General features: G+C 33.0%; 1 protein-coding gene across 1 annotated transcript in view; it reads right to left on the bottom strand.

The window, feature by feature from the left end:
• Window positions 1–21935, bottom strand: part of LOC132721397 (peroxisomal membrane protein PMP34-like) — a 31522-nt gene extending 9587 nt beyond the window's left edge. Inside the window, exons 1-9 of the mRNA XM_060705696.1 lie at window positions 21704–21935; window positions 17678–17738; window positions 17234–17300; window positions 16252–16406; window positions 10364–10489; window positions 9554–9702; window positions 8928–9026; window positions 7886–7947; window positions 5342–5525 (exon numbers count right to left, since the gene is read on the bottom strand). Coding sequence (XP_060561679.1) covers window positions 5378–5525; window positions 7886–7947; window positions 8928–9026; window positions 9554–9702; window positions 10364–10489; window positions 16252–16406; window positions 17234–17300; window positions 17678–17738; window positions 21704–21853 — 1017 coding nt within the window. The 5' untranslated portion in view covers window positions 21854–21935 and the 3' untranslated portion in view covers window positions 5342–5377. The remainder of the gene's footprint in view (window positions 1–5341; window positions 5526–7885; window positions 7948–8927; window positions 9027–9553; window positions 9703–10363; window positions 10490–16251; window positions 16407–17233; window positions 17301–17677; window positions 17739–21703) is intronic.
• Window positions 21936–22006: the final 71 nt, after the last annotated feature.

The following is a 22006-nucleotide window of genomic DNA, read 5'->3' as shown; positions in this document are numbered from 1 at the left end:
TATATTAATAAATGTTAAAACATATCTGCATTATTGTTCTCTATATTAGATATCATAAAACTTGTTCCAACACAAAACCTTTGCAAGTTGATTCTCATTCCGTTAACTCTCTCTATTAAAATCTAATCCTTTGTTAAAAAAGAAAGCTTATCTCAGGACTGTTTGGGATTTTTTGTAGTTATCTACTGTTGTTTTTTCTTTCTTCTTTTTTAACTTATGTCATCAAATAAGGATAAACTAAGGTTACCTCCAGCAAAACAGTTATCATACAACTTTCTTCCCAATGTCATATCAGGTCATCCTACACAAGCTGAACATGCTTATAAATATTTTAGTTTTTTTTCATACCATACTCTAGAATAATAATAATTTGAGGAAATATCAATTCTTCTGTATAGAAACGGTTATAGATGCAGATTTGTGTCACACAAATTGAATCGCCTTACTTTGAATTTTGAACATTCCATGTAAAGTTTAAGGAATTTCAATATCTGAGCTAGTAGCATAAGAGAGCATGCTCAAACTGAATGGATGTGCAGGCTGGTCTGGCTCTCTACTGGTTGCATTAGGCTTTTCATTATCGGTTAAATCTAATCTGACCATACCATGTTCTGCTCAAGTTAAGTATTTTTTTCAATATCTCTTTAACTGTAAAGAAATTGTTCCACATTTACAATATGACTTTTATAAAACAATTTCTTTTATAAACTTAAGTAACATGAAAAATGGGAGTACATTTTAACATAGACAGGATAAATTTTCATTAGGAAAAAACAATCATAACAACATTAGCATGACATGTACATTTATCAAAGTCTTGCTTTTTGAGTAAGTTTTGTCAAATAAAATGAGGTGAATGGAAAAAATTCATATCCGCACACAGGTTGTGCCCATGCTATACCATTTATCAATAGAAGTAATTTTTATGAGCTATTAATAAAATATAATTGTTTTTGGTTGTTAGTTTCTCTTATTTAATTGTCAATGTATGGTGTTATTTATTATTCAAAAAATGCTAAGGTAATATTTCATTTACCTCTGTCTGTATTGAAATGATTAAAGAGTGCATGATTATATAATTATGACATAATTTCAATATCTGGTTACTTATTGTTTACTTCTTTGTTAGGTGATTGTATATACCGTAACATATTTTGTTATTTTTACTTGTAATTTATATCTCTTTGAAAGAATTTGTTATTCAACATACACAAATGTAACATGGTCAGAAGTTATCAGTAAACAAAGTGAAATATAAATATGTTGGTTTCTTTTTTACAATTTTCTGAGAATATTCATCTCCTATATTAATACAGAAAAACTATTACTTTGATTGATACAAAATAGTAAGGAAATTGAAACTGACGTGCATTCTACGGTACTTTTAATGATTGATTAAGTTGAATTTTTTAATTACAAATTAAGAACCACTTAAATACAGTGCAGCGAAGCCCAAGATATGTGAGAGTGTTTTGAATAGTAAAAATATCGTCAACTTTACATATAAAGTCTTGCACAATTACAATCAACATAATTATGGTATTTTAATATTTAAACAGATGCTTCAAAATATGTAAGAATAGCCGTTATTTAGTGAGAGGTGGAAATACAAAATTTTACTATATTTTACACAAGGACCATTAGTGAAGACATAAGTCGCCTCATGAAAGCCAATCACATGTTACAACTAATGACTAGCAAGAGACCCAAAAATCATTAACAGGGTAACACACATTTTTTATTCAAGGTACATAACTCGGCTGAAAATCCTTCAACCCAAAAACCCCTGTTATATGTGCAAGTATAAATCTTGTAAAGTTTCATTAAAATTGCATAAGTTGTATAAGAAGAGCAGTCCGAACAGATTTTAAAAATTTAAATCATTAAAAGGACATTACTCTGACAATAATCAATGAATATATAAGTGTTGATGAGATGCACAACTAGACATAGTATTGATCATTCCTGTAAAGTTTTGATGAAAATGCACCAGTAGTTTCTGAAGAGTAGTCCAAACAAATAGCTGGCAACACAAAACAAGAGGGCCATGAGGGCCCTGAGTCGCTCACCAGAAACAACTGCTTTTCAGAGTTGGAAATTATCCATTGTCAATATTTTCTGATATTTAATTTGAGCATATATATGTTTAAACAAAAATTTGAAGAAATGCCATGACCTGGGACATTTAAGCTTTAGCTTTAACAGCGCCATTCCAATTAATATGAGCAAACTTGATAAAAGACTACATAATAATGCTACATACAAAGTTTGGTGATCATCCATCAATTAGTTCTGTAGAAATAGATGTTTAAAGGTATTTCTATTTTTAGCTTTAGCGGCCCCGAAAAGGGGCCAATCAAATTAATATAATCAAAGTTGATAAAAGACTACCCAAGAATGCTACAGACAAAATTTGGTGATCATTCATCAATTAGTTCTAAAGAAGAAGATGTTTAAAGGTTTTTCTATTTTTAGCTCTAGAGACCCCTAAAAAAGGGGCCAATCAAATTAATATGGTCAATCTTGATAAAAGACTACCCAAGAATGCTACAAACAAAGTTTGGTGATCATCCATCAATTAGTTCTGTAGAAATAGACGTTTAAAGGTATTTCTATTTTTAGCTTTAGCTGCCCCTAAAAGGGGCCAATCACATAAATATGAGCAAACTTGATATCAGACTATGCAAGAATGCTACAGACAAAGTTTGGTGATCATCCATCAATTAGTTCTGTAGAAGAAGACATTTAAATGTTTTTCTATTTTTAGCTTTAGCGACCCCTAAAAGGGGCCAATCAAATTAATATGAGCAAACTTGATAAAAGACTACCTAAGAATGGTACAGACAAAGTTTGGTGATCATCCATCTATTAGTTCTATAGAAGAAGATGTCTAAAGGTTATTCTATTTTAAGCCCTAGAGACCCCTAAAAGGGGCCAATCAATTTAATATGAGCAATTTGATAAAAGACTACCAAAGAATGCTACAGACAAAGTTTGGTGATCATCGGTTAAATTCCGTCAATTAGTTCTCTAGATATAGATGTTTAAAGGTATTTTAATTTTTAGCTTTAGCGGCCCCTAAAAGGGGCCAATTAAATTAATATGAGCAAATTTGATAAAAGACTATCAAAGAATGCTACAGACAAAGTTTGGTGATTATCCATCAATTACTTCTGTAGTAGAAGATGTTTAAAGGTTTTTCTATTTTTAGCTCTGTTGACCCCTAAAAGGGGCCAATTGAAATTACATGAGCAAATTCAAGTGTAACTGTCACAAGGATGCTACAGACCAAATTTGAAGTAAATCTGCCCAGCGGTTTCAGAGAAGAAGACGATTGTTGACGCATGACGACGGACGCCGGACGCCAGAGTATCACCCTTTGATACTAATAGCTCACCCTGAGCCTTCGGCTCTGGTGAGCTGAAAAACCCAACCTTTTTCAGTGAAGGGCCATAAATCTGCCAAAAATCATTCAAGTAGAAAACCTGTGTAACATGCGCAAGTACTTGAGCTACTTATCAATCCTGTAAATTTTCAATGAAATTGCATTAGTGTTATAAAGAGGAGTATTCAGACAAACTTTATTAACAACTTTTTAATCAAGGGCAATAACTCTGCCAAAAATCATTCAACCAGAAACTCATGTAATATGCCCAAGTAATTGAGCTACGCATCAATCCTGTAAAGTTTCAATGAAATTGCATTAGTAGTATAAGAGAAGTCCTGACAAATTTTGAAAATAAAAAATAATTAAAGGGCCATAAAACTGACAAAATTCATTGAACCCAAATATATGGATGATATGCACAACAAGACTTGGTTAAAGTTTGGATGAAACTGCACCAGCAGTTTCTAAGAAGTAGTTTGGACAAGATTCTGTGTAGCTGGCAACACACAAAAAAACACCTTTTTTATTCAAGGGTTATTTCATAACTCTGCTAAAAATCATTCAACCAGAAAACCTGGTAATATGCACAAGTTCTAGAACTACAGATCAATCCTATAAAGTTTCATTGAAATTGCTTCAGTGGTATAAGAGAAGTAGTCGGGACAAACCTAAAAAAAACAAGAACGTGTTTGTTAAACACAAATGACCCCGGCTCAGATTCTTGTCAGTAGCAATATTTCAAAAAATGTTTACCCATTCACTCAGTTATGGACAGAAAAATTGCCAAAAAACTGTAAACACAAGTTATATAGCTTGACAAAGTCATGGCATTTTGTAATTGTGAAAAATAGAAGTTGCCAAGTCATTGCTCTGACTTGTGAAGTTGAATATTCAACTTCATGCAAGTTATCTTCCTACCAAATATAAAATATATCTGTCACTTAATAAAATCTAAAATGTAAAAATCTATTTTTAACATTGGTGACCATGACATTGGTAACATTGACCTTGACCCAAATGACCCTTTACTACACCCAAAGAAGGAGGACCCCCCTTGGCATGTTTGTATTAAACTAAGACATCAACTAAAATATAAAGGCTGTATGAGCAAAAATGTTTATATTTATTTTTTAAACCAGTGACCTTGACCCTAGAGACCGCTTACTCCACAAAAAATTAGAGGACCATCAAAAGGTATACCACCTACTAAAAATATTAAAGATATCATTAAAGAAATTAAGCAATAAGGAGAAATTTAAGATAAAATTCAACTTGCCGAAATAGGTTAACCAGACAAGGCTCTATTTTCAAAGTGTAAAAAGGGAAATAACACTGGGAAATATGGATGACACAGTTATAATAACTTGGCGAATATCATGTACTTTGTATTGATTAAGTAAGTGTGGTAATTATGAAGCCATTATTATAGACATAACTTAAGATATTTCCAACTTGCCGTTTTAGGTTAACCATTATTCATTTTTTTTAGTGCTGAAAAGGGGCAATAACTGTGGTAAATATGAAAGCCAGAGTTATGTAACTTGCCCAGATCATGTACTTTGTATTGATTAGTAAGTGTGTAAACTTAGAAGCCATTGGTACATGTAGAACTTAAGAAAAATCCAACTTGCCGTTCTAGGTTAACGTCATACGGACAGACGGATGGACGGACAGACGGACGGACGGTTCAATCACTATTTGCCGGGGGCATAAAAAAATCATTAAAGGGCCATAACTCTTGACAAAAATCATTGAACCAGAAAATGCCGACAATATGCACAACTAGACTCATCATTCCTGTAAAGTTTGAAAGAAATTGCACCAGTAGTTTCTGAGGAGTAGTCTGGACAAGTTTTGTGACGGACGGATGGACAGACGATCAGACAGACAGTAGTCAGAGAAGTGATCCCTATATGTCACCACTACTCCGTAGAGGTGACACAAAATACATACCAGGTTGGAATGTAATTCATAGGTCACAACCAAGCACTAGGACGTCTTGGAATACTCCTGCCCCATGAGTCTAAAGGTTGCGAATGCGATCTTCTCATATACCAGAAACATGAGAGCTGCCGTGAGCACTGTCTGTAGTAATTTAGCTTCTAATCCTTTGTACAAGCCCGCGAACCCGTATTGTCTGTAATTTAAAATCTAACTAGTCAGTATTAGGTATTACGGTGTATAGTAAATTCTATACAAATTTATACTTAACAAACTTATAGATAATTAACAAGAGCTGTCACCCAAGTGACGAATGCCCCCGAAAAGGTTTCTTAAGCATGCAGGTTTTATGAAAAGAAAAGAGAATGAAAGTAGCTAATTGCCGAATATTGTTCTTTGTATTATTGTTCCTGTAATCTCTAATAGTGATAGTATGAACCTTCATAATATAAGTGTGACCTTGTCCTCTGAAGAAGGGATGTGGTTCCTGAATGCGACAAACTGTTGTTACGAGATAGATATTTGTGCCAAATTATTTCAAAATCCCTCAATGCATGACAAAGTTACAGTCTGGACATGATTGTGGTGTAAGTGGGGACACATGGACAAACGGACATGCATGGCAAAGTTACAGCCTATATATGATTGTGTGTACCTATTTATTCTAATTGTGATAATGTGAAACTTCAAAATGTTAGTGTGACCTTGACCTTTGAGGTAGAGATGTAATTCTTGGAGGCGACAATTGTCTTGATGTGGTAGACATTTATGCCTAGTTATTTTTAAATCATTCAATGCATGACAAAGTTACAGTCCGGACACCAATGTGTGTACCTACTTACTCTAATTGCGATAATTTGAAACTTCAAAATGATAGTGTTACCTTGACCTTTGAGGTAGGGACGTGGTTCTTGGACGCAACACATCGTCTTGATGTGGAAGACATTTGTGCACAGGTTATTTCAAAATCCCTTAATGTATGACAAAATTACAGTCCGGACACAAATGAAATGGGGACGGACAGACAGACGGTGCCATTATATTATGCCTCCCTTTGAAGGCATAAAAATGTGTCTACAGGACAAGGATATTGTATCAGTCTACAGAAAGATAGTGTGACAGTTGGACAGATGGACAATGGCAAATCTATGTTCACTCCCTACCCACTAAGTTGTAGGGCATACAAACAGTTAACTAGTGGGTGTATTTATGTATTTACTGTAATAATCTATAGATTTTCTCTGGGCCTTATTTTTGTAATGGGCATGAAACAGTGACATAATTTTGTCAGTATAAAGATTTAAGAAGAAATTTGATGCATTTACTTCATCATTTTATCTTCTGGGTAACAATGGTAACATTTTGTTGTTGTTACAATTAAAAAAGTAAATTCAATGAATATTTCTACATTCTTTTCTAGACTAGTTATGCATTTTATTGACAAAAATTGAATGATGCATGCTGTGTACTAATGTACTAATAAGTTTAAATTCTCACACTAAGATGCTATTATAAAGGCCCATATTCATGACTTTATTGATGTTGAGATGGTTAGGCCTATCCCAATCTGATTAAAATACACTTCTTAATAATGCTGTGCTATGTAAAACATAAGCTTAAGTTTGCTAATGCTTTAGTCAGATTGGGCCAATCTTAATATCAAGGTTTATATTAGTTTTGTGCATTAATTTATGCTGCTGTTTTTTGATGGCCTCTGGGAAGCTTAGCATAAAATTAATGTGCATAATTCCCTCCATATGCTGCACAAAATTATTCTCTTAAAACCATACCAATCTCTTAAGATGGCCCAATTAAATACGGACATGTAATATCGCCGCAAACTATCATGCAGACTGCTTCAAACAAGACCTGTCTGAGGTGCAGCAAAATTCTATTTACCATAACCAAGCTAAATTTCTGAAATGGACTTGTACATCTTTCAGTCCAGACTAACCAATCATATTTTAAGGGAAAATAGCAAAATATGTACACACTGAATAGCAAACAGAGCAAACTATGATCAGATGGCATGGAAGTGCCTGCTGATTTTGGTCTGCACTGATCCTATGGGTAGAAGCAGTTTGTTTGTTTGGTTTTACAGCACACCAACACAGTATCATGGGTGCAAGTTCAAAATGTCGAAAATCCTGAAAACTCTGAATTTATAAATATTTTAAATGTTTTTACATTTTTCTAGAAAAAAAAGAGTGCTTTCAAAACCTGAACTTCAGGCACATGCCTGAAAACTTGAACCCATGAGTATAAGTCATATGGCACCAAAACAGGAAAGATGATTTTGGCTAACCTCAGGTGTTACAACATCCTAAGCAAAACCAGAGATCAAAACCACCTCATCAACTTGAGCTTAGAGATAAAGAAACTCCACTATATTGAACCCATTTGGTTACCCCTTACGATCACGAAGTGATCAACAGTAGCTGCAATTCTTATGCCTAAACGATTGACGGCAACCCCTCAACCACAAGGGCTAGGTAGAAGCAGTTGCCACTGGGCAAAGATATTTTTATCAAACACAACATTGGTATCAAAATATACCTTAAGATATCCTTGAAAGCTTCCCGCATACTCTTCCTTTGGCTCTCTTTGTTGTACCCAGCCTATACATAGATATATAGCAGGACATGATATCATTACATGATCATCAAATACTGTATAAATGAACAAGAGTGTGCCTCATAAAATCTTTGCTTTAGAATAGACTAACTCCGGAATTAAGAATATTTGGGTTTCCCCAACTTATATGTACATTGTAGGTACAAACAAACTTTACAGGTTCGAAAATATGTGCAACCGGTTAACTAATCTGTTGTGGCAAGTAGTGCACCATTAGTGCACAGTGAAGCTTTAACACTAAAAGTTTGTTTTTAGCTATGAACCCACAATTTGCCAAGTTCAGGATAACATCATTTGTCTCATACAATCAAAGGGAGATTACTTAAAAGGACTATGAGAGACTTGTTTATACAATTATAACAAGTTACAAGGAAATGATTTGTTATTTTTGACTGACCCTGATTTTTGTATTTAAGTTTATGTAATGTACATAGAATATGGCCACAGAACATCCTATGACCTTGAAAATATATAAATATGGTTTTAACAATGCATGCAATTCTATTTTTTTGTTGCTCCTAGCAAAGTTGCAAAATAATTTATTTGATTTTCTACCAAGATAATTGTGGTCACTCATTTTAAAATAGTAATTTAATTATGATTATGGCCAAAGGGCTGGAAATAAATGTCAAAAACCATTTAATAACTAAAAATATCAAGAACAAACAATCTGCTGACATGCTATTTTACCTCTCACCACACTAAACATATCAGATGGACTTGCCCATCTTTCAATCTAAATAAAAATCCTACCATCATTCATCATATTTTGAGAAAATTTCAAAATAAGTATTTCCTAAATAGTGAACAAAGCAGACCATGACAAGACAGCCCAAATTGGTCTGCACTGGTCCCATGTGTAAAATCAGATTCCACCAGGAGTTTAATGGTTAAATCAATGTTGGACAGTTATGACACGCATCATGTTCATAATGTAGTTGCTATAGCAACAATATTTACTCACCCTCTGTCTAGATTGTAGTATCTGCAAGGGGTATGTGATTATTGTCGCAACAGTCTTTGCAATGGCACCAATTATAAAATATAGAAATCCACTCAACTCCTGAAAACATTAAACATATTAATCATTAATACACATTAACACTATCCTATTTATTTGTATCGTGTCCATATAAAAATCAAATCAAATAAAATCAATTCAAAAACATTTCCTGTGAGTCAGTTAAGAAAATTCATATGACCAACACATCAGTTACAGTTTTTTCTTGCAAATAAATTTCTTTAATTTCAAATAAATAAAACAAACAGTATAACCTTCACAATATTATTTCTACTATTTCAGTTACATAAATTGCATGCTCGGGTTAAAGCCGCATCACATAAAGATCAATCTTTACTAACGGTGACCAACCAGAAGTGTCCCTTTGTGTTCAAATTGGTACTGAAGCAGAACTGTTAACCCTCTATATATTCGATTGTTTTTACATATTTAAAAGAATTCAACATTCCTAACAGAATATGACAAATATAGGTATGGGACAAATAATTGTAAATCAGCAACTTTGACCATTTGGTAACTACAAAAAGATTAAAATCATACAAATACATTAAAGACACACTGTGACTTACAGTTTGATGTAGAGTTTTCTGGAAGTAACGTTTGATTGTTTCGTACACCATGAACTGAATGGCTGGATTACTGGCAAGTATCACTGAAGGTTTGACACCAGCCCAGAGACTCAATATACCTTCAGTCTTCACTATCTTTAACAAACAGTCTAAACAAATTGACAAAATAAAACAATTATTTATAAATTGATTATTCATAGCATCTTAGTACACAAGTTGTCATTTTGTAGCAATACACACTGACTTGTTAGTAAAAGAAAACATACATGTAAATATAAATATCCGACTTGATTATCTCCCCTTTTTAAGTATGATGTAATATCTGAAATCCCTCCTTCCCCTTAAAGAACATATTTAATACAACATTTTAGGAGTTTATCTGACAAGCTTTTCTCTCCTGTATAATCATATATGACTACTTCTTTACATCAGTGCTGGATAATAATGTCATTCTTCAACTGTTATGAATGAGTTGTGTCATTCTGTCATTTGCAAAATCAATCGTTTCCATGAAAATAGAGTACTAAAGATTAGTTTTCTTAATTTCTTTACAAATTATAATTGAAACATAATATGAAAGAAAAAGAATCAATCACTAGCTGCCAGTAGAGAAAAAATATTGAGATCTTGTGCAACTTGAACTGTAACTTTGTAGGGCCTAATCAAATGTTACCACATTAGACAGTCACCCTCATGCTGGATATTCCTCTCTGTACTGTAAGCCTGTGCAGTCTTTCATTGTCTCCCTTTTATGCACCTCCTTGTACATAACTTTAATTAAATTTCATTGTCTCTGCTTCCTGTACATACCTAGTATACCACTATATCTGACTTGTTTATCTCCCCTGTATTCATCTGTCTCAAATTTGATTCCTTGGAGCTTGAGACGAGTGTTCACAACCCACAGTGGTGTAGTTACCAGTACGTTAACAACACCTGAAACAACATTCAATTGTTAATCATATTAATGATATCAATGAAAATAAAAAGTCTGTTAATGCAAACAAGAGGGCCATGATGGCCCTAGATCGCTCACCTGACACATCAAACTCATCCAAACAATTACCTACACAAGCATTCTGACCAAGTCTCATGACAGGTGAGTCAAAAATGTGACCACTACAGTGTTAACAAGGATTATCCATATTTGAGCAGTGTGACCTAGTTTTTTACCCAGGTGACCCATATTCAAACTTGACCTAGAAATCATCAAAACAAACTTTCAGACCAAATTTCCAGGATACTTGGATCAAAAACAGTAGCAACTAGAGTGTTAACAAGATTTTTTCTATTTTTAGCTCCGGTGACCTAATTTTCACATGCGATTTCGAACTCATCCGAGCAATCACTAGACAAGCATCCTGACCAAGTTTGATGATGATTGAGGCAAAAATGTGACCACTAGAGTGTTAACAAGGTTTTTCTATTTTTAGGCTCAGGTGACCTAGTTTTTCATCCAGGATTACCCATGTTCGAACTTGACCCAAGAAATCATCAAGACAAAATTCTTGACCAATTTACATGATGATTTGATGTAAAAAGTGACCACTAGAGTGTTAACAAGGTTTTTCTATTTTTAGCTCCTGTGACCTACTTTTTCATCCAAGATGACCCATGTTCGAACTCATCCGAGCTATCACCTAGACAAGCTTCCTGACCAAAGTTTGATGATGATTGATGCAAATGTGACCGCTAGAGTGTTAACAAGGTTTTTCTATTTTTTAGCTCCGGTGACCTACTTTTTCATCCGAGATGACCCATGTTCGAACTCATCCAAGCTATCACCTAGACAAACATCCTGACCAAGTTTGATGATGATTGAGGCAAAATTGTGACCTCTAGAGTGTTAACAAGGTTTTTCTATTTTTAGCTCGTGACCTTGTTTTTCATCCGAGATGACCCATGTTCGAACTCATCCTATCTATCAACTAGATAAGCATCCTGACCAAGTTTGATGATGATTGAGGCAAAAATGTGACCGCTGGAGTGTTAACAAGGTTTTTCTATTTTTAGCTCCAGTGACCTAGTTTTTCATCCGAGATGACCCATGTTCGAACTCATCCGAGCTATCACCTAGACAAGCATCCAGACCAAGTTTGATGATGATTGAGGCAAAAATGTGACCGCTGGAGTGTTAACAAGGTTTTTCTATTTTTAGCTCCGGTGACCTACTTTTTTCATCTGATATGACCCATGTTCGAACTCATGCAAGCTATCACCTAGACAAGCATCCTGACCAAGTTTGATGATGATTGAGGCAAAAATGTGACCGCTAGTATGTTAACAAAGTTTTTCTATTTTTAGCTCCGGTGACCTACTTTTTCATCCGAGATGACCCATGTTCGAACTTATCCGAGCTATCACCTAGGCAAGCATCCTGACCAAGTTTGATGATGATTGAGGCAAAAATGTGACCTCTAGAGTGTTAACAAGGTTTTTCTATTTTTAGCTCAGGTGACCTATTTTTTCATCCAGGATTACCCATGTTCGAACTCATCCAAGCTATCACCTAGACAAGCATCTTGACCAAGTTTGATGATGATTGATGCAAAAATGTGACCGCTAGAGTGTTAACAAGGTTTTTCTATTTTTAGCTCCAGTGACCTACTTTTTCATCCGAGATGACCCATGTTCGAACTCATCCGAGCTATCACCTAGACAAGCTTCCTGACAAAGTTTGATGATGATTGATGCCAAAATGTGACCGCTAGAGTGTTAACAAGGTTTTTCTATTTTTAGCTCCGGTGACCTACTTTTTCATCCAAGATGACCCATGTTCAAACTCATCCAAGCTATCACCTAGACAAACATCCTGACCAAGTTTGATGATGATTGAGGCAAAATTGTGACCTCTAGAGTGTTAATAAGGTTTTTCTATTTTTAGCTCTTGTGACCTAGTTTTTAATCCGATATGACCCATGTTCGAACTCATCCTAGCTATCAACTAGATAAGCATCCTGACCAAGTTTGATGATGATTGAGGCAAAAATGTGACTGCTGGAGTGTTAACAAGGTTATTTTTGGATATATTTATAGGCCACCATCATCACATGCAAATTGGAATATGGATTTAGAACAAATTCTAGAAAAAATTTATATTGAAAACAAGGAAATCATTTTGACTGGAGATTTTAACTATAATTATGACCCACTTACTCGATCTACTAATAACACATGCTGGAATAATATTACTAACAGTTTCAATTTAAATCAACTTGTTGAAAAACCCACCAGAGTAACTCAAACATCTAAAACCATTATAGATCATCTCTATACAAATTTTTCTCACAATATTTCTGAAATATCCATCCCTCAATTGTCCATTAGTGATCATTTCCCAATCTGTTTCACACGCAAAATATCAAATACAGTTACCAAAGACCCTTTACATCAGATAATACAGTATCGAAATGTTAAACAATTTAATGAAACAGATTTTGTGGAATCTCTTGAACAGCAGCCTTGGTCAGTGATAGAGATATTTGAAGATCCAAACGATGCTTTGGATTTCTTCAACTCTTTATTTAATGAGGTTTTAAATTCACAAGCCCCTCTCAAACGAAAACGTGTAAAACACACACATCTCCCAGACTGGTACAACCCTGATATTCTTCATGCCACTAAACAAAGGGATAAAGCTAAGAAATCAAATAACAATGATGAATATAAATATTGGAGAAACAAAGTGAAAAATCTAATCTCAAATTCCAAGAAAAATTACTACTCTGAAACTATTAATAACAACAAACACAATGCAAAAGAAATGTGGAAAAATCTTAAACAATTATCAAGCAAATCTACAAATCACCAGACTAATTATATTCAAGATGAAGATGGAAATCAAATCACAGACCCATTAGAAACTGCTGAGGTATTTAATGATTACTTCATTGATATCTTCAAATCTGCTCCACAAAATTGCTCAACCTTATCACAAGAAGATGAAATAAGATTGCATGAGTTTATTGAAATGCATTCAAATGATAAATGCCCTTTCAAGATACCTGAAATTACAAGTCAATTTATAAACAAAGAACTACAAGATCTTGATGTCAGAAAGTCAACAGGTCTAGATGGTATAGGAGCCAAATTTCTTAAAATAAGTTCTAAAATCATATCCAAGCCTTTGGAGAAAATATTCAATCTCAGTCTATCAAGTGGCTTATTTCCTTCTGCCTTTAAACAAGCAAAAGTAACACCTATACATAAAAAGGGCAACAAAAATGAAAAAGGTAACTACAGGCCTATATCAATACTACCAGTTCTATCGAAAGTTTTAGAAAGACATGTTAGCAATCATCTTAAATTATTTCTTGAAACTAACTCTCTTTTTCAGCCAAATCAGTCTGGCTTTCGCACAAATTATTCATGCGAAACTGCTCTTACTTCAATTATTGACAGCTGGATCAGAGCAATAAATGAAGAAAAACTTATAGGGACTATATTTCTGGACCTAACAAAAGCATTTGATTTGATCAATCATAACCTATTATTGAAAAAACTACAAATGTATAACATACATGGAAATTCAATTTCATGGTTTAGGTCATACCTAAGTGATCGCACACAACAAGTATGCGTGTCTGGAAAATATTCTGAAGCTCAGGATATAAAATCTGGTGTGCCTCAAGGTTCAGTTTTAGGTCCTCTCCTTTTCATTATCTACATTAATGACTTACCTTTGCATTTATCACATTCTACATCAGACATGTTTGCTGATGACACTACAATTACCTCATTTGGACACAGTATCAGTTCAATTTGTACAAAACTTCAGTCTGACCTAAATTCCATACAAAAGTGGTGCAACAGGAATTCAATGATTCCAAATGCTAATAAAACTAAAGCTATGTTTATTTCACCTTCAAATAATATCTATAATACTATCAGTAATACTAGTGATTTCCAGATCACTCTTCAAGATGAAAGCTTACAAATTTCAGAAACAGAAAAACTTTTAGGTGTCCATGTTGATCATACACTGAACTGGAAAACACAAGTCAAAATGACACTGAATAAATGCAATTCATTACTATACCTTCTTTTGAGAATAAAACAATTTCTAAATGTTCATGTAAGGAAAATTTTCTTTAATGCATACATTCTTCCCCACTTAGACTATTGTTGCACTATTTGGGGAAATTGCAGTAAAGAACTCTTAAATGACCTGTATAAATTTCAAAAACGGGCAGCACGAATAATATTGGACAAAGATTTTGATGCACCCACTGATGATTTATTTTCTGAATTAAATTGGATGAAATTTTCTGAAAGAGTAAATTATAAAAAAGCTATTTTAGTGTACAAGTCCCTTAACAATCTTCTCCCTGATTATATGCAAAATCTTTTTACTTACACTGAAAATACACATTTAAGATCATATCAACAAAAACAACTTCAAATCCCAAAACCTAGACTTGAGTTCTGCAGAAAATCTTTATCATACTCAGGGTCAAAACTTTGGAATTCTCTTCCCTTAGATATCAGAAACTCCACAAATTTACAATCGTTCAAAAATAATTATCTTAAATGGTGGTTCTCTGGTGGGAATAAAACACATCAAGTTGTATTATAAAATGATAAATGTATATCTGAATTGCAATTATTATATTCTTATATAATGTTTTTTCCCTAGATTTTCATTTTACATGTTTCTTAACTATATTGTATTTGTAATTATGTTGTTGTTTATCATACCTTTTGTTTGTAAATGTTTATATTATGTACATTGTATATTTGATAGAGGCTCATAGGGAAGACTGGGCATGCCCAACTATGTTGCCTCTTTAAATAAAGTCTTTATTATTATTATTATTATTATTATTTCTATTTTTAGCTCCAGTGACCTAGTTTTTCATCCGAGATGACCCATGTTCGAACTCATCCGAGCTATCACCTAGATAAGCATCCTGTAAAGTTTGATGATGATTGAGGCAAAAATGTGACCGCTGGAGTGTTAACAAGGTTTTTCTATTTTTAGCTCCAGTGACCTAGTTTTTCATCCGAGATGACCCATGTTCAAACTCATCCGAGCTATCACCTAGACAAGCACCCTGTAAAGTTTGATGATGATTGATGCAAAAATGTGACCGCTAGAGTGTTAACAAGGTTTTTCTATTTTTAGCTCTTGTTACCTAGTTTTTCATCCGAGATGACCCATGTTCGAACTCATCCAAGCTATCAACTAGATAAGCATCCTGACCAAGTTTGATGATGATTGAGGCAAAAATGCGACCGCTAGAGTGTTAACAACAAAATGTGAACGGACGGACGACGGACGGACGACGGACAATCATCGATCCTAAAAGCTCACCCTGAGCATGCTCAGGTGAGCTAAAAAGATAAACTTTTAGTTGGTAAACTATCCAATGTCTTGCTTGTATGTCACCATTTGTTTGTTTTTTAATCAGCCCATTTAAGATCATATTGTTACACTCCAGCTTTCCCGTTTAAGGTCGACTCAAGGTGCTCCTATGTGTATTATTTCAAAACAACCGACAATAACTAGATAGAACCACTGACCTGACAGAAATGTGCTTCATATATAAAAGAATAGTTTAGAAATGGTTTTAATCCACAGCTATGAGGAGAATTTAATTTACAGTAAGAAATAAATAACTCAAATACATTTGTATTCTTAAATAAAAAAATATTTATAATTGATACAAACAATAACTTTTCATGATTTTTTTTCTTACCTGACACAAATGCAAAAGTAAGGTCTTTAAATGGGTCTGGTTTGACACCTTCTCCAATGAAGACAGTTTTCATACAGTTGTAAGTGTAGAAGTAAACAAAGTTTGAGCAACAGAGGGATGAAATCACTGGTATTAGACCTCTATACAAGGAAAAGCTGAAATTAACATAAATCAAAGTACTGAAGTATCAATATGCTGGTTATCTATCACCTATATGGTTAACTTGGCATATAATGTAACTTTACAATGTCATTCTTTTAAATCAATGCTATATAGATACTAAAAGTCTTGCACTGCCTTAAGGGAATGAATATTATAAGAATCTAACACTAGTTGCTGGTATACACTAGAATATCTGGCTTAAGGATATATGTTAACAATAGTAATGAGGCTCTGTCAAGTTTCAGCACAAATAGTACCCAAAAGTCTGTAATGACAGCCAGTGTTTGATTCTTCTTCTTGTATCTTTCATATAAATAATATTTCAGAAAAAGAAATTATGCAAAACTAATATTTTCATTCAGCACTGTTTTCTTACAGTAACTAAGCCTATGAATTAACAACTTCATTCATAACAATGAAATGATGTCACCTTAAGCATACAACTAGAAATATGTCCAAAGGACATGGGTGCCCCCAAACTCCTCTGTTTTGTCAATTTTATGACTCTAGGTCAAATAAAATTGGGCTACATGTGCCAAAAGTTGAAATCTAAAAATCTTTTACTAAGTAAAGGGCATGAACTTTACAAATACTGAATAAATCCACAAGCAAACCCAAAGGTGCATATTAATAGTTTTCTTTACCAAACTCTCTGTCTCATATACATAGAAACAAATATTTATTTAAACTGCATTATAGCATATCTAACCTTTTTGTTATATACCGGTAATCACCATATACATGTCTAATATTGATCAGCAATCTAACAATTCATAATTTATGGTGTTTAATTCAGTTTTATAAAATACATCGTACTTACAATCCTTCTTGCTTTATTATATCTAATATAACAGCAAATGAATATTCTGCTTTCCTTTTCTCATCAACTATAAAACAAACAATAAAAGATTTTATCACATGATATGTCCCTTATTGTTTTCAGTCTATTATACCATTGTTAGAACCCAAGGGAACAGATTCCGCTGAACTGTATACGTAGCAATTATGCATGGGTCATCGAGGATAATTATATACATGTTTAATTTAATTCTATATATTGCACAATGTTAGGTTAAATAACAATTTTTACACAGCTACATGACTGACATGTCAAAAGCTTTATAACAACTGTACAATTGCTGTTTTGAATAAAATGGAAATTTATTCATGAATTTTCAGCTGGCTGCCATGTATAAAGATTATATGAACATCACAAGTTGTAAATGAAAATCAACATTACAGAGATATAACTATTCTATATTACCTTGAAGTCTTGTTCTTGCTGTATCAAGAGGGAAAAACACTGTCAGGCCAACTACACTTCCCTGAAAGAAGCAATTTGTAAATTGATAACAAAAAAGGCTTTTTATGTTACTTAAAGGAGCTCCACTGAGGTGTAAAGGCATAAAAAATAAATTTTGAAAATATTACAAATATCAAATGAAGCCCTAAAAATTGAAAACCCTGCAAAGATAAAAAAAGAAATATACTCAGGGGGCGTGGACGGTAACTTGCACTTTCCAGTACCGTCCATGAACAGGCTCAATCAAACCGAGCCTGCAACATTTTCAATTTTGTCGTGTTGGGCTTTCTTTAGGGATTCTGTATTTATCTATTTTATGATCACATCCGTGTTATTTGTGCCGTGTGGCGGCTGTAAAAAGTCTCCCCGTACATTTAATCAATGATGTTATATTTTCGATCCTTGAAGATCGTTCAGCACGACATTATTGTTGTGCTTGTGGTAATTTTAGTTTCAACTTTTCGGCATTGTCTAGTTGGGTGGTTCCAATATTCCCACTTGAATAATGTTGAATCACCCTTAGGATATGTTGCCTGCTTTTTAAATTTGTCTTTTGACGTCTTATCTGTGATACGCAGGCTTCATAACCTCTGATCCCCTTTCAAAATTCCATTTTATTTAGTTCCGCCCATTGTTTTCTCGTTTAGGGCACACGCTTTTTATTACTTGGGGACCATACGCCGCTTTTCATGGAATGGCACGGAAGTGTCACATTGAAGGTTCCATGATAACCGCCGTATGAACACATCTGCGGATGTTTCTAAATTCAAAATTTTACTATTCCACGTTTAAATGTTGAATTCTGCTTAAGCCGGTGCTAGGGGGCGTGGACGGTAACTTGCACTTTCCAGTACCGTCCATGAACAGGCTCAATCAAACCGAGCCTGCAACATTTTCAATTTTGTCGTGTTGGGCTTTCTTTAGGGATTCTGTATTTATCTATTTTTTAAATTGAAACCCTGCAAAGATAAACAAAGAAATATACTCAGAATTAAATTGAAAATCAATTTTATATGTGATTATCAGCCGAATGTGAGAGAAAAGCCTTGCAACCCTTTTCATTATTGGGTTATTTTTCACAATAAAAAGTATTATTCTTGAAAAACAGGATGAGGGAATTAGCTAAAAATGCGCATACAAGTTATTGGATAAGACCTGAATCAACTGGTACACAAATCTAGGACAAATATTTTCAGCCTTGTCATGTCTAAAAACCTGAGTGGTTTTCATTAAATACAAAAAAATCATGTTTAATATACTATTCTAGTCGTTTTTGCTATCAGATATAATGTAATTAAATAATAAAATACTGCTTGAATATTCAGTATATGGGTAACATTTGTAAAATTTGAAATTCCTTTAAAGGCACATTATGCCTTGGAAACATTTTTTTTTCTCCTTCAGAAAGGGCAAACATGATGGTTATAACCTTTAAATAATGGTTTAAGAGCATGTTAGATGCTTATCATCCAAAGAAAGCAGAGCTGAATGTGAAATTATTTATCATAAAAGTATTAAAATATTAACAAAGAAGTATTTTGACTTCCTTACAAAATACTAAATCATTATTACTGTACTAATTCCAAGAAAGCCACAGAAGCAAAAAAATGGTTCAGAAGCAAGGGCTAATTTTAAAGAGTTACAAAAAAGGCTAATGTTAAAGGGACAAAAAATGTCATTGATAAAAGAAAAGCACCTAATGACATTTTAATTATTAGATAGACAATGTACATGTATAAGATAAAAATCTTCATAACTATGGTCAAATGCACAAAAAACCCACTAAGGTAATTAGTTTCATATAGTCTAATTGGCCTTGGGACTATTCAATTATAAATATAACTATAAATTTGCAATAGTGATGAAATGATTAAACATTGTAGAATGTAAAATACAAGAAAATACCAGAAAAAATATATCAGTCATATTCAGTTAAACCTAAATGTAAATCTTTTAGGAAAAATTGCATTTTTACATTGCAACAAAGAAAGGAACAAGTGGTTTATTGACAATGATATCAACTTACACGCATGATTTAATGATGTACATTTTATACTAACAAAAACAATTAAGTGTGTTCTACGTTGCCTCACACTGTACATCATTTAAGTTAAAAACAGCTTTGCAATATTGCAATACAAAAATAAAATTAAAAAAACTTATTACTATGTAAATATACATGTACTTTTGTAGTATCCATGGGAATAGCATATTTATTATTCATGAGCTTGTAATTCAAACCATTTTATGCATAACAAATCCATAAAATTAATGCTAATGTATTACAGGGACAAAATTAATGTACATTTCATACAATGTTTTGATTTTGTAATATTAATTCCCAGTCTGTGACTGCGGATTTTTGTTACTTAAGGAAGTCATACTTCTATGTGCTTCAGCTTCCTTTTCAATGTCTCTAAAAATCTTTCATTCATTCAAGTTTATAACCAGTTTAGCAAACTTGATTAAATTTTTAAAACTGAAAGCAACTAAATCATGTATCACAAGATAAAATTGAATCAGTCAACATATGATTATAACTTAGTTTCCAGATTAGTGAAACAAAAGAAACATTTTAGGAAATATGCAAAATAAAGTTATGTGAATTGCAAAGTCAACAAGTTGTCTAGGAGTGTAAGCTACTTAATTTAGTTAATTTATACTGACAAAGGTATTTTAGTTGCTAATCATGTAAAAAAAACCCACAAGTTATTCAGGTTTAGTAAACCTACCATGTACACATGCATAGAAAGCCTAAAATAAAAAAGGAGTTACAATGTATAAAGTGAATCAAAAGTTGATGAAATAGACAGGTTATGAGTTATGTTACAGAAATGTATCTCCATGATAAAGTTAATGTTTATATAAATATGTTCCAAGTATGATTTTGAACAGCTAGGATAAAGCCCTTTGAATGTTAGCGATGATAAATAATTACAGACCATTGATGACATCAGTTTGTCTGAGTGAGTCTGGCCAGAGCTGCACAATCTGATACTGAGATCCATGAAATTCCTGGTTAATAATAATATTCTAAAAATAACAGCCAGTGCAAGACAGTCAGTTTTTAAAAGTCAATAGAGAGTAGTCCAAAATTATTCATTTCAGATCTAAAACCTTTAACAATTTTAATTCTAAAAATCTAATGTTTTAGCCTTACTAGTCCAACTAATTAGACTTGTCAAAAGACATCCAGATAATTTTGGATTTCCAATGTTTAATTTCAAAAAATCTAATATATTTTAATAGCCTTATAAGTCCAACTAATTAGACTTGTCAAAGAGACATCAAGATAATTTTGGATTGGCAATGTCTTTTTTGAACGGTATGACACTAGAAAAAAAATGTCTGTAAAATGGGTCAAACAGTTCACTCTGAATTAATTAAGCTTTAATAAGCCTATATTGCAAATTCTATCGGGTTAAAATCAATTAATTAGGCAATTCTTAGAAATATATATGCTGTAATGACATAGACATATTACTTAAATTGTTGTGTCCATTAAAAAGGATGACACACACCAAATTAGTATAAGACTAGGAATGACTTAGACTACATGATGAATTAAGCAAATATTATTAAAACTAAACATTCCTATGTATCTAATATATATAAGCTTTTAAATATGTACTGTACGTAGTCTACATGTATACACCTGGGATTTTGTTATCAAAATAGTCCTAATTATAAGACCCATATGTAACCTATTTCATGTTTATCATTAATCTGATACATTCATTTTCCATGGGAAAAAAATGTTAAATGTCACAATCATAAGTATAAAATATTACCCTTACTTTTTTTACCTCTAATTATTTGGACTAAATTATAAACTAATGCTCTTGTAGTATTTAACTAGTTATCCATGTAGAAATAAAATTGCTATTTAATTAGCGCATAAGCCTACGTGATTTTGCTTATCATTTACTATAAATAAATGCAATGTTACATCTAAATATTATAAATAAAATAACTGATAAAATATACCACTGCTCCAGCTATGGCATGCACCAAATTAGAATATGTAAACACGTTTGCTAATGCTCCACGCTTCATATCTAGATTGTCCTCTGCATTTGTAAGCAAAAATTGTAATGCAGGCTCACTGATAATGTTTGCAATTTGTATGCGTGCCATTTTAATATGCCACGAACTAACATTTGTAAAATGAAAGTTAACAAACTAGATTTTGACCTCTTACTTCCGGGTTAACCGTGTCCAGTGTGATAGCATAATTTAATTGAACGAAAAAAATCTTTCTTAACATTTTGAACTAAAACTAAAATGATA

Source organism: Ruditapes philippinarum, unplaced genomic scaffold (assembly GCF_026571515.1).
Source record: "Ruditapes philippinarum isolate M1 unplaced genomic scaffold, ASM2657151v2 ctg2716_1_1_1_1, whole genome shotgun sequence".
Taxonomy (NCBI): domain Eukaryota; kingdom Metazoa; phylum Mollusca; class Bivalvia; order Venerida; family Veneridae; genus Ruditapes; species Ruditapes philippinarum.
Note: the sequence above shows the minus strand (reverse complement) of the source record. Positions and strands in the feature narration are given on the sequence as shown.